This window comes from Helobdella robusta, assembly GCF_000326865.2.
Source record: "Helobdella robusta unplaced genomic scaffold HELROscaffold_8, whole genome shotgun sequence".
Classification (NCBI taxonomy): domain Eukaryota; kingdom Metazoa; phylum Annelida; class Clitellata; order Rhynchobdellida; family Glossiphoniidae; genus Helobdella; species Helobdella robusta.
In genome coordinates, this window is record NW_008705459.1 from 2,952,303 (window position 1) to 2,966,945 (window position 14,643).

The 14,643-nt window shown below is 36.1% G+C and overlaps 1 protein-coding gene across 1 annotated transcript; it reads right to left on the reverse strand.

Moving 5' to 3' along the window:
• Positions 1 to 1,338: 1,338 nt before the first annotated feature.
• On the reverse strand, positions 1,339 to 12,989 carry HELRODRAFT_189723 (hypothetical protein; the record flags this gene model as incomplete). The annotated part of the gene is made up of 26 exons (XM_009032148.1): positions 1,339 to 1,572; positions 1,869 to 2,078; positions 2,549 to 2,652; positions 3,024 to 3,121; positions 3,432 to 3,701; positions 4,044 to 4,131; positions 4,364 to 4,470; positions 4,736 to 4,869; positions 4,969 to 5,147; positions 5,340 to 5,457; positions 5,619 to 5,744; positions 6,068 to 6,147; positions 6,392 to 6,538; positions 6,779 to 6,969; positions 7,192 to 7,269; positions 7,435 to 7,564; positions 8,428 to 8,539; positions 8,763 to 9,382; positions 9,487 to 9,649; positions 10,091 to 10,201; positions 10,464 to 10,592; positions 11,148 to 11,315; positions 11,566 to 11,646; positions 11,859 to 11,989; positions 12,299 to 12,348; positions 12,943 to 12,989. The coding sequence occupies 26 exons, from the start codon at positions 12,987 to 12,989 to the stop codon at positions 1,483 to 1,485; spliced, it is 3,762 nt and encodes a 1,253-aa protein (XP_009030396.1). The 3' UTR covers positions 1,339 to 1,482.
• Positions 12,990 to 14,643: the final 1,654 nt, after the last annotated feature.

A 14,643-nucleotide genomic window follows, 5' to 3' on the forward strand; every position in this document is an offset into this window, starting at 1 on the left:
AATTTTAATAATATTATTATTATTTATTTATTCAATTTTTCATAGTATACATTATTTTTATTAATTTCCATACAAAATCATGTTCATAAAAGCTGATCGCAAAACAGAAATGATGATATATAATATTAAATAAATAAAAAAGAGTTAATCGATATACTTACAATATAAGATAAATGAACAAACATAAAATATTTAATTAACAAACGAACAAACGATCGAACAATCGAACGAACGAACAATCGAACGAACGAACAATCGAACGAACGAAGAAACAAACAACAACAATAATAATAATAGTAGCAACATAATTGAATAAATAAATATTAGTATTTTAATTTTAAAATGGAAAAGACTCGAATATAATAACCATAAAACTATATATATATATATATATATATATATACTTATACATACATAAATATATATATATATATGTATCTATATATACATGTCGATCTATTATTTAAAAATATATAGAAAATAGCAGATATATATACACAAATATATGTATATTGATGATTTTCGTATTCGTATTTCGTATCATCAATTATTGATGAAAATTACAGCATGTTCCGCATTAGTTAGGTTCCTGATTAATTTTTCGATTTTTCTAAATTAATCGATTTTTCGATCATTGTCAAGTTTCTTGAGTTCAAAAAACTAAAATTTGTATTTATTTTAAGCATGATAGAACATTTAAGCATGATAGAACCAAAAAGCTTTTTACGGTATTCCTATACCAAGATGGTATAGTAAAACTATTTAATATATTATTCATTTATTATTTAATACTACTGTAATTGTAATTAATAAATAATACTATGGCGACACACACACACACACACACACACACACACACACACACACACACACACACACACACACACACACACACACACACACACACACACACACACACATATGCGTGTTAGCGTCTACGTTTGTGTACATTTATATACATGTGATTTTGCAGTAATGTGTGCGCGCGCATGTATTATCCGTGTACAAGGAAGGATATACACAAAAATATACATGTTTAAGCTGTTCAATGAAGTTGTTCATCATCATTTCATCACCATCATCATCATCGTCATCATCGTCCTCGTCATCATCATCATCATTGTATGTCATCATCGTTTTGTGATATAAGTAGGAACTGTCATCATTATACAACATCACTAATTACAGCCTTCATTATTAATATTGTCATCATAAAAGTTTTGAAATTAACATCATCATCGTCATCATCATTGTTGTTGTTATCATTATTATCATTTCATTACGTTATCACTCTTATCATTGACATCGTCGTCGTCATCATCATCATGTGATTGTGATAAAAAAAAACTACAGTGGAAGGCAATGTGATTAGCTGTTCTTTTTAAATAATACTCTAGCTTTTGAGAAAAGAAGAAGAAAAACTAAAGACATCATCATTATCATCATCGTCATCGTCGTCATCATTACCAGAGAAGTGGGAAATCAGGATAGGGGCGGTTCAGAATCCGGGGGAGGAGGAGGTGGAAGATGGGAGTACTGGGATGTTATCAAGTCTCGCTGCTGCACCAACTCCTGATAACGATGTCATGATGATGATGATGATGATGATGTGATGATAATGATGGTGATGTTGTGATGACGACGTGATGACGACTGCAGTGATGATTGCGACTACAACGACTTAACGATTAGCTAGCTAACTCTTTACAATATTTTGTCAAGTCAATAATTTTTAAATTAAATTTTTTTTATTTTACTTTCCATGCTTATTATGCTTAAACACTCTAGCTTCGTTAATTATTTTCCGCTACTATTTTATACCATGTTTAAACAATAATAATAATAAAAAATCTTGACGGATTTCTCACCTGTAATTGTTTAACAAGCATCTCCAGCCTCTGACCCAGTTCCAGGAGGGACTCCACAGGATCCCACTCCGATGTCTTCCCGCCTCCGCTAGCGTCATCGATGACGTCATCGGGGAGTATGCTGAAGAAGTCGATCATCTCGTCGAGGATGTTGTTGATGGCCTGGATGAAGGAGTTGCTGTCCAGCGTCGGCGGCAAGCTCTTTCGCGACTGTTTGTTGAGGTTGAATGTTGATGTTGAATGTTGATGTTGAATGCTGATGTTGAATGCTGGTGTTGAATGTTGGTGTTGAATGTTGATGTTTAATGTTGACGTTGAATGTTGGCGTTGAATGTCGGTGTTGAATGTTGATGTTTAATGTTGATGTTAGTGTTGTTTGTTGTTATTGGATGCTGATGATGTTTATTGTTGTTGTTAATTGTTGTTGTTTAGGCATACGATGATTGCTTTTGTAGGTAACGTTCGTTGTTAGAATATGTGTCAGTTGCATATTCTACTTCTGAGATTCTAGAAGCAACGAACGACGCAATGAAAGATAAGACTAAAACAATGAGAAAAATGCAATTACCGTCACCTAGAACAAACACAACTACTAAAAAAATAACTAAACAAGATACACAGGACATGAAATCAAACTACTGAAACGAAATGAAAAGTGCAAAAAACAAAGTGAAGCGTACAAAAGTTTGAATGGACGAGGCTAGATGGTGCATCTCCGAGAGAGCCACTAACTTCTCCACCATCAATTCGTATGTTGCTATGATCTGCCACTTCAACTCATCCTCTGAGGTGAATTAATGCATTCATTCATTCGTTAGCTCATTAATGAATGTTCATTCATTCATTCATTCATTCATTCATTCATTCATTCATTCATTCATTCATTCATTCAACCATTAATTCAACCATTCCTTCATTCATTCATTTATTTATTTATTCAATCATTCACGAACGCATTTGCTTGTACATAGTTACTCATTCAACAGTTCATTTTTGCGTCACAATATCATTCCTTCACTCGCATATTTATTATTACATTCATTCGTTCGTTCCTCCATTCTATCATTCATTCATCCTGCCACACAACGAAACAAACAAGCAAACCAATGAACTAACAACAAACAAAAGTAGAAACGAACAAACGAACGAACGAACCAGGACTGATGGGAGATGTTGGAAGATCGGCAGCTGATGCATCTTCACTCTCGCCCCTCTCGTTCTCGTTCGAATCATTTGCTGTGCTGCTTTCGAAACTGCACGAATGAAAAAATGAATGAATGAATGAACGAATGAGCGAGTGAAAGAATGAAAGAATTGTGAATGAATGAATGAATGAATGAACGAATGAGCGAGTGAAAGAATGAAAGAATTGTGAATGAATGAATGAATGAATGAATGAATGAATGAATGAATGAATGAATGAATGAATGAATGAATGAATGAATGAATGAACGGGTAGATCAATGAAATAATGGATAAATAGATGAATAGATGAACAGCCGAACGATTCAACAGAATTGCCACAACACTAATTAAAAAATTTAGATAAATCAGCGAACCAACCCAGCGTCAGTGTTATCATAGAATGTTGAATTTCTGCTAGAAAGTGATGACGATAACGAGTCGATTGTCGCGGAAACCGATGTTGTCGTTGTTGCTGTTGTTGTGGTAGTAACGGTCGTTGCTGACGTCGCTGCTGAAGATGTTGATGACGAGATGTTGCTGTTGTTGTTGTTGTTGCTGCTGCTGTTGATGATGACACTCTGTCGCGGTTGTTGGGCACTGTACTGGTTCTTGTAGTGTTCTACCGCTTCTCTAATGTTCTTTGTCCAACTGTTGGCGTTTGTGTGGTTGTTGTTGTGTTTGTTGCATTTCTTGTTGTTGTTGTTGTTTCTAATGTGTCTGCTATTTATTTTAAAATAATAATGACGTTAACAAAGCGCCATATTGATCGAGCAACCGAGGTGAACATTTTAAAAGGCTTCACTAAAGAGCAAGAAAGAACTACATGCCGTGTCAGTTGTTAGATATGTTGTCATTAATAACATAGTTTATATTACCAACATGACAATAATATTCATCGTCATTATCATCGTCATCATCGTTATCATCATGGTCATCAACATGGCCATCGCCAACAACATCGTCAACAACAACATCATAATCTTCTCTTACTTATTTCTAAGTATTGTTGTGCTGGCAACGAGTTTGTACATTTGTGAATCCTCCTTCGACGCGCTCACCAGGTAGAATGATTTTGGATCTGTTGTCGTCATCAATAGTCATCATCATCATCATCATCGTCATCATCAATAGTACCATCATTATATTCATCCCCGTTCTCAGTACCATTGCTGTTAACATCATCAGACAAACCATCATCCCATGTTCATCAACATTAATACCAGAAAGACTACCCATAAATTCATCACAATGCCATCATCATTTGCATCATTCGTCATCATCATCTTCATCATCATCATGACCAAAACGACCTCTGGGGACGTCCTTGATCATGAGGTGACTGAGCTTGATGATTGGAACTTGCATGAACTTACTCTTCACGTTCTCAATGCCTGTACTCTGGCATTTCAGCACCAATCTGATCGTCATGATGATAATGATCATTATATTTATCACATTATTATTTTATTATTCTATGGTAATGACTATGATGGCAATGATGATAATGGCATAAGTTGCAATGAAACTAATCATAACGACAGCACAAGAGTTATCTAGACAAGATAGCTAGATAGCAAGGTAGATGGATGTATGGATAGATAGATCGATGGGCAAGACAGACGGACAGACAGACAATCAGATAGATAGATAGCTAGATGGTGACGGACCAAAGTGAGACTTACTTGTTGTCGACCTTGTGCATGATGATCAGGATGTCTTCAAAGAGGGCGATATGTAGTTTGACGACTGTGGAGTTCGTGGGATACCACTGTAACTCCCCATCAAATATTAACTTGCGCTCCGTCAGGTTCAGGTTCTAATCGTTTGAAGAAATAAATATAAAAGAAGGAACAAAGTATGAGAGAATGAATGAAAAAATGAATAAATGAACGTGTTTTTATGTTCTTAAACGTACCCTGTACTCGATAAGGACAGGGTGGTTAACGTTTTCAATGGACTTGGTGTCCAGTCTCTTCTGCATCTCTTGGGTGTGCCTGAAGTTCTCGCACTCCTTGATGACTTGATTAACATAAGATAGAATGGCTCTGAGGTTTTCCAGTGCCATCGTGATGTTCTGATGTTCCGTCGTATTGGCTGGTCAGTTGGAGTGGATATAGTTGAAATAAGTTTCGTTTGTCATTCTTGTTTAAATAATATTAACAAAGTCGTCAACATGGAAAACACCATCAACATTGTCATCGCAACCCATCATTTTCCTCCTCCTCATCGTCTTCCTCCTCATCATCATCATCTTCCTCCTCATCACCATCATTCATCACAACCAACGTGGAGTGACTTTGAGGACAGTGTCAACAAGTAGCGGGTACTTGGTCAGTCTCTGCATGATTTTCGGTAGGAAGTCTTTTAAGGCCATCTTGCGACAGACATTTTTCTGGGATATCATCTACACGTATTCATTGTTGATTAAATGAAATTTAATAACAGCACTTGAATAACACTGCACAACATAACATAACACAACGAAACTCAACACACAAGAACAACATAAAACACAACACAACACCCAGCACAACATGCAACAGCTCAACAAAACATCCTACAAACATTAAGAAACTGGGCCAGATATGGATCTTGTTTCTGCTTCTCAGCCAACAATCCCAGGTAATAGTATTGATCTCGACAAAACTCCGAGTACTCTCTCTCAAAATTCGCCTTGTTCTCGCCAGAAAACTATTTCAATTTAACCGGATTAATTAGATACATTAAATTAATTAATAAACTAATTAATAATTTAATTAATTAGTTAATTTATAGAAATTACAAAATATGTATTATTAAAGTAATATATACGCAATCTGTTTCAATAAATGAAACTATTAACATGAATAAATAAATAAATATCACAAACGATGGTAATAATAAGTAAATATATTGCATATGTATGTATGATATCAGTTGTATGTTAAATCTAAATGCTATATAAGATAGTACATGCATTAAAGATAATAATACAGATATTACGCGTGAAAAATGTGAAAAATTAGGTCACCGACCCATTTAAGTAACACCAGGCCAATTTCACTGACGATTTGATGGTCTTTCTTGCATTCTTTGATAGCAGCGTTCATGTTTTCTAAGAAAAGTGATTGAAAGAATATTATGAAAAAGTTAAATTATTAAACTCTCATCAACTACAAGAAACACCTTAAACAAAAAGTTCTTATCAAATTATCGAATTGATTTTGTTTTGTCACCATCTTCATTAATTAATGTTCAAATAATGATGATGACAATAAATGGCTACAAATTCCTACAAAAACGTCACCATCCTCAACATCTTTATCATCATCCCCATCTTCTTTATCACCACCACTAACTGTGCATCTCGATGAGATTCTCCAGATTGGGCATGAGGTGGTTGGCAAGTTCCGTGTCGATGTTAGGATCCTCCCGCATCGGCTTCAGCATCATCTGGGACATTATCTTCAGCGTCCTCAGGTAGGAACGCTCCGTGTAAAGTATCTCTGGAAATTTTTACGTCGTGTAAATGTGAGTGGGCCGTAGCTAACGTGAAAGTGATGTAGTCGTTTGAAAATTCATTCAAATAACTGATAAGAATTCGTAAGTAAAATTCATTAACAGGTTAATCCTGAAAGCAAGTGTTCACAGTACGTTCTTTAATATATCATCTCATTACTCTCATTACCCTCATTATCCAATTATTTCAATAAAATCAAACTTTCGTTCGTCGCAAGCGTACTGACCGTTGATGACATCTTGTCTCTTCCTGGCCTTCGAGTCGAGGAGTGCCAACTGATCCGACGAGATGACGGCAGACAGGGGTGGAAGTTCCCGTTCCAACTCCGGATCTGAATCCACGAACTCTGCCCGGGACACCGCGGCAGGGATGGCGGGCTGGTCTTTTGAGAAGGTGTTGTTGAACTGACCCGGAAATCTTTGTGGATCATTAATGTTAAAATGTTGTTATGTATGCTAACATACTGCAGTGCTGAATTAACTTTCTTAGTTGGTATCAAGATATTTTGGATCGAACGAAACTTGGGTTGTATTGAAAGAAAGTTAATAAATTTTGAATAAAAGATAACGCATCTAAGCAAACAACCATTCAAAAAAATATAAATTAAATAAAAGGGCAACGAACGAAATGTTGGCAGACCCGGACAGGTTGAATGGGAGGGGTGTGCCCAGGCTGTGCATGGGATCTCCATCTCCAATCAACGTAGCTTCCGAGTCACTGTGTGATTGAATGATAAAATGAATAAATGAACAAAAAAATGATACTATCAAGATAGATACTCACTTGCATATCATTATTTCCATCACCACATCATCATCATCTAAATCATCATCGTCACAATCATCATCAACCTCATTATTACCATCTCAAACAGCCACCCACCTTAGCACACTGCCCTGCCTATCGGCAACATCCGATCCGGCATTTCTGATCCTGATCTTCCTCTTGTGGGGGAGGGAGTTGCTGCCCCAGGGTGCCACCACCCCCGAAGATGATGATGACGATACTGCATCTGTGCAAACAGGATCATCATGTTGTGGTCACTCATGTCATTGTCAACGTCATTATCATTATCTTCGTTATCGTCATTTCTTCGTCATCATCGACAAATTAGTCATACGAGCAATTGATTATTATCATAAAAAAGTCATTACAATCACGCATCATAGAGATGTAATCGCGCATTATCGTCCTCATCACCATCAGATCATAGTCACATCACCGCTACTACCATCGGTATAAACATACCTGATGGGCAATAGAAAGTTGACGATGGATTTTCCTCTCGTGCTGATCAAAATGAAAAAGTTTCAAATCAATCATTCAACCAACCGATTAATTAACCAATCAGTTTTTAATTCAACATGCAGTTCAGTTAATCAATCAATCAGAAATTCAACCATGAAACCAACCAATTTTAGACTGTTCTTTTGAATGCCTCCTAACAGTTCCAGAGCAAACATCCTTGATGGCGCTCAGACAATGCTTGTGAACTGCCATGTCGCAAACTGTGGAATTGATTCGATGGTTGGTTGGTTTGTGTTTGTTTGATTGATTGACGGTGTTTGATTGACTGAATCATTAGTTAGTTGAATAAATAAAGAGCTGAATGGCAGGGTGGCGGGTTGATAAGCTGGAAAACTAGTTGCAGATTGTTTTTTGATATGTCTGTCGATTGATTGCAATGATAATTCATTAAATTAAATGATCAGTAGAATCAAGCAATTAATACCAACAAACTGACAAAAAAACTCATAAATCAAATACTACATGCAGCTAACTAACCAACAATCCAATCAACCAGCCACACAAGCAGTCGATCAACCAGCCACACAACCAGCCAGCCACACAACCAGCCAGCCGACCAACCTCCACACTTGTAGCACTGGTAGCCGACACCCCAGATGACCTGCATGCACGCCTTACATTCCACTTTCACAAACACCGCATACTGGTGCGGCTGCAATTGGTGACCTTTCAAGGTTAGCTGAATAATTTATTACAAAATTAATTATTACAGCATGACTAATTTATATTTGAATTCAGTAATTCGTTAACTATGCTGCTGCTTTTATTCTTATATAATACAACTTTCTACAATTCAATTCACATGAAAACATGCGAATTTAAAAAAAAATACTTGGTGACATACAAACATAAACACAAACACCTTCTTTCGAACGCTAACAAAGAAATAAAACGAAACGTACTTTCTTCATTCTGTTCTTGAGGGCTCGCTTCTCCTTGCAAACAAACGATGGAAAGTTCTCGAAGAGGGCCTGGTTCGACCTCGACACTTGCAAGCCGACCTGCCGAAAGAAGGTGGCCAGCGAAACAGCGATCGCCAATTTGTTGTCGTCTTTATCGTCTGCCAAGTAGGAGAAGACATCCCAGAGAATCTTCTCGATGTTGGAGAGTTCAAGGCTGGAGAGAGATGAAGAGGAGGAAGAAGCGTGCAGCTGTTGATGACGATTGGCCAGTGAGTTGCTGAGGAAAGGATTGCTGGAGGAAGAGAAGGAAGATGAAGAGAGAGGTGGATGCTGCTGCGGCTGCTGCTGTGGTTGTGGTGGTTGCTGTTGAAGGTTCGGCGGTCCGGTGGATGATGTCGTAACTGACGATGATGAATAACTAAGCGGAGGTCTCGTTAGTGATTGGAAAGCGACAGGTGCAGTTAAGGCAGTTGACGATGAAGTCGACGGTTGCTGTTGTTGTTGTTGCTGCTGCTGGTAAAGTGATGAATTTGAAAGATTGGTTGGAGTTGTGTTTGTGGTGCTGGTTGTCGCTGCGGTTGGTTTTGGAAGGTAGTCATCACCCGAAAACTTACCGAAACCTGTGTAACAAAAACATTGAGATTACTGCTGTGTTATTTTTTATGATTTTCTCTAATCTTATCAACGAAGCAACAGCACCAAAATAACTTCCCAGCCAACCAACCAATCCTCCTGTAATGTTGATATTCAGCCAGTTGTTTCTCCATATCTTCTTGAATGTGGTTGATTGCGTTGTGAAAGATGACCCTCAGATTCGATTCCTTGTAATTCCTCAGCGAGGCTTCAATTTGTTGCACCATTTGGACGGGCAGGTTTATGTTCAAAGGCTGCATTGATGGACAAGATGTGAAGTGACGTAATGCGATGATATGATTCTGCTGATTATTAAACATTAGTGATGATACGCTGACGATGATGATGACAAAAGGTTATTAAATCAATCAACCAACCAATCAATCAGCAGCCAAACAACCAACCAACCAATCAGCAGCCAAACAAACAACCAACCAACCAAACAGCATCCAAACAACCAACCGATTTATCTTCAACGAATGTGATGTATATCTCGTAGGCCCACCTCAAAGTCATGGCCGCGTCCTTAAAACTCGACTGGCAATAACTGCGCGTTACCACACTGAATAACTACGGTAAGAACAACAAGTACATCATCAACATTATCACAACAACAACGACACCATCTTAATCATCATCTTAATAATCATCTACTTCATCGTCACAATCTCCATAGTGATAACCAGAGAACTGACCATGTAAGCAGAGTTTGCATTGTCGATGAGGTACTTCAGGAAGACTGACAGGTGCAGAGGGCTTTGTTTCAGTAAGTTCAGGTCCTCAAATTCTTTGTACACCAGACAAGGCTGATGATGACAATGATGGGTATGATGAAGATGATGATGACGACGATGTAGATGATGATGTGGATAAGAATGGCGGCGAAGAAAGAAGGAGGCATGAAAACGATGAAAGAGATGGCGAAAAAGTGAGTGGCGAACAAAATCACAAAAATATTACACAACGTTATTCACAATTATCATCTTCATCATTATATCATTCCAGTTATCACAATTATCCTCTTCATCACCATTATAACCCCCATCCTATCGATCATAAAAAATAAACCTCAGTAGTATCTTCATCACCATTAGTATCAAAACCTTCCATTGATATAATATCAGTTGAGGTCGTTTGTGGTGAAAGTAATGAATTGTTGCTGTCAGAATGCCAGAACGTTCTCAAAATTCCGGGTAACTGTTTTTAATGTAATGATATTGATGTTGTTTGTGCGGCATGACGTTGTTTGTGATGTGATGACGATGATGATGTTGTTGATGACGTGTGATAATGTATGTGATGACGATGATGATGTATGCGATATGTGATGACGATGATGATGTGTGTGATCTGTGATGATGTCGTCAATGGCAAATATGTTAACATTTATTTTTAATTCTAAATACAAATAATTGACATACTTTTAAGTGTTTTCAAGATATACGTTAATTTATTCAAATGTTTGTTATATAAGTTATTTTTTGAACCGTCAAATTTATTCAGTTATTTTCGTCCGTTCAATCATTTATTCTTTTATCTGTTCAATCCTCCCTTTTAGTCTATTAATTTATTCACTTATTCGTTCATTTATTCATTAAATCATTCATTCATTCACTCATTCATTAAATCATTCATTTATCCATTTATTCACCCATAGATCTATCAATCCATTTATTTATTTATTTATATTTTAATCCATTTATTCGTTATTTAAAAAAACATTTTCAGAAATTAAACATCGCATCAACAAACCAGGCTGTTGTGACTGTTGTGGCTGCTGTTGTTGCTGCTGTTGGCGGCTGTCGCGACGTCGCCAAATTGTGAAATTTTGTTCTCCAGTTGCATAACCACTTTCAGTTGATTGTCTTTCATCATTACGTTGTACTCAGTTGGGTTTTTCTGAACTTCCATTTTTAGTTTCTGGAATTGTGTAGAGAGAATTTGAGTAAAACTTTTGGGGAGAACATATCCATGTATATTATTATAATTATTGCTATCTCATCATCATACCATCATGATGTTCTAGGTATGCGTTCCATAAAAATGATAGAATTATATTCAACCTTACTCAAGATCTTCATCCATATCAACGTCATCATCGTAAACATCATCACCATCACCATCATCATCATCATCATCATCATCATCACCATATCACACTCCAACAAACCTCAAGTTGACACAAAGCCTGTTCATGCATGGATTTTAACGTTGATAATGCCTGCTGGTCTAGCTCCATGTTCTTACTTTTCTGGCGGTGATAAGAATTATTATGATTAATTATGGTGATCATGAAGATGATAAAGATGATGGTGATATCGCAATTTTTATTATGGTAATGAAAACTAAATGGTAAGCATGATTACTGCAAAACTTGTAACAAGGTTGGTAGCAGCAATTGACAAACAATAATAACTTTAAACACCCCAAAAACCACAAAAATGTAACTACTCCTCTACTAACAGTGACAGGGGCTGGCTTGGAGACCTTATTATTCTGTACCTTCCCAAAAAGTGACGTAATCTCTTCCTCGGTGCACCTGCCCTCCGTGCTGGACGGCCTTAACAAGGTCAAGGACATGAAAGGGCCGGCATCTGAATAGCCAATGAAATTATTTTAGCATTTATTATTCCGTCATAATTATTATTATTACAATTAATATTGCTTATTATTGCGTCATAATTATTATTATTATCATTGGTATTGTTATTGTTTCTGAAACTTTGAAATGTGGAAACTACACGAAATGATAACAAAGATAACAGAATGAAAAGACCTACCAGCATATCTATAATAAAAAGACGTAACTGTGTATAAGTGCGTGTTTGTGTATGTATGTGTTTGTGTGTGTGAGCGTGCGTGTAAGTGTATGTATGTCTGTGTGTGTGTGCGCCTGTATATACCTGTATAAGTGTGCACCTGCATTTGAGTGTGCGTGTATGAGTGCATGTGTCTGCGTGTGTTTGTGTGTGAGTGTACGTGTATGTGTGTGTGTTTACCGTGTGTGTGTATGTGTGTGATCACTGAGCGTAATCTCAATCCCATTGAAATTAAATATGATAAATATAAAGTTCAAAAACTATATCCAGAGCGATAACAACAACAACAATAATAATAATAACTATAAAAATAATAATAACAATAATGATAAACAATAAGACTAATAACACGACCAACTCAAATTGATGTTGCTGTTAACGTCGTACCTCAGCATAAAAATTTATATAAAGTGAATGACGAAAATTTTTTGAAGTTTAATTTATGATCCTGATAGTCAAGTGTTTTATGCCCCTTCATATATAATTTCATGAATACTTAATGGATTGTTGTTTTTGTTTGTTTGGTTTTCATTTTAATGAGATCCGAAGACGACGACGACGACAACGATCCTAATATCGCGTCGTGAATACTTTTCTATTCTTTATAAAGCAGCTCTGCCAAGCGTAGAGCCGCTTACATCTTTCTACACCTTATTCTCGACCTAATTTATAATTGAATCATCTTGCCACAAAAGCCGTCCTATCTACACCACACGATGGACATACACATTATGCCTCTTTGAGTTTCGGACAGGCAGTATTCGAACCATGCCATTGCGTAATAGCAGCGCGAGGCATGGCACTCCCACCGATTGGGCTAACCAGCATGATGACGAATACGATAGTGACTTTGAATAAATGATGATGTTTTGAGTATTGTATTGTTAATTAAATGGGTATATGATGAAATTAAAAAGATAAGATTTCCTATATGGAAGATGATGACAACGACTGACCATGGTGATGTAGATGATGGTATGATAAATATTGCGATGTGGTGATATTGAATGTGGTGATATGTATTATTATTCATTATTCATTGGTTTATTTAATAACAACAATGAGAATACAGGCACACACAAAATTTTAAACAATAAAATGATTGATATCGGTAAAAAAAGTAATATATATTTTAATTAAATAATTTTTAAAGTGTTATGCCTGTGTGTATGTGTGCGTGTGCGTGCGTATGAACAAAAATGTGACTACACACATAATATATAAATATGTGTGCTGTGTTTGTGTGTGTGTACGTGTGTGTTTCGTAGTTTTCGTGCAGAGTAGTGGTGTAGTCTGAACAAGATATTGTTAATTAAAACATTCTTCAATGTTACTAAATATGTGTGTCTTTGAGTGTGTGTGTTGTTGTGTGCGTGTGTGTGTGTGTGAGTGTATGTGTGAGGATACATATCATTATGCACGTGTGGCACACGTAAGTTCCAGTCAAAAAACAGCCTGATTTCAGAGATTTCCGTTCGTAAAACTGCACTAATAATATTTAAATGAGCTAACTAACATAGGACTACAAATTGACAAAAAAAAATTAATGATCACATAAAGCATAAATGCTATGAGCAGTAAATAAGTAAGTAAGTAGTACAACAATTATGGTAATCTCATCAGTGAATAGTTGTTAACAATGGGCATATTGAAGTTGGGGCCAGCTAGTACACATTCATTATCTACATACACATCACGATTTTTCTATATAATACGTGTTTAAATGTGTGTGAGCGTGTGTTTAAATGTTTAAATATACGTATAAATGTTTGTTTAAATGTATGTATTAAATTGTCGTAGAGAAAACAAAAAGCGAACACAGCATACAAAGAAATACATACATCAAACATATCTACAAATACAAGCAATTATTAGCAAGTATTTAAATCTTAAACATATTTCAACCAGGTACACGAGAAGTTATTTATAAGATTATATCCCAGGCACACGCATGCCAGAAGGCAAACGTATATAGTTATACACACGAACATGCACAAATATGCAAACAGATGGACAGTAAACATCACATAATAATTCATAAATACGTTTAAACTTAAGCAAAAAAATAATTACATTCAATTTTTTTAATATTTATTAAATTTTTAAGTATCATATTTATAATTTTTTATATTTTTCTTGTAATTATATCCACACAGAATGTGTTAAAAATAACTGCTCTCGGCACTTATGTAGGCACTACGCAGCTACAACATCAAACGTTTACCATGAAATGTAGAGGCACGAAAGAATAGACAGAAATAGAGAAAAAGGACAATACAAACAAATAAAAGGCAGATAAACAAAAAAAAATAAAAAAAAGCAAAGATAGATAGAAAGAATGAAACAACTAAAGAAAAGAATACATACGTGTTTGTCAAGGGACATGTGATCACTTTTTTATTGAAGTATTTTTTAATTGCCTGTCAGGC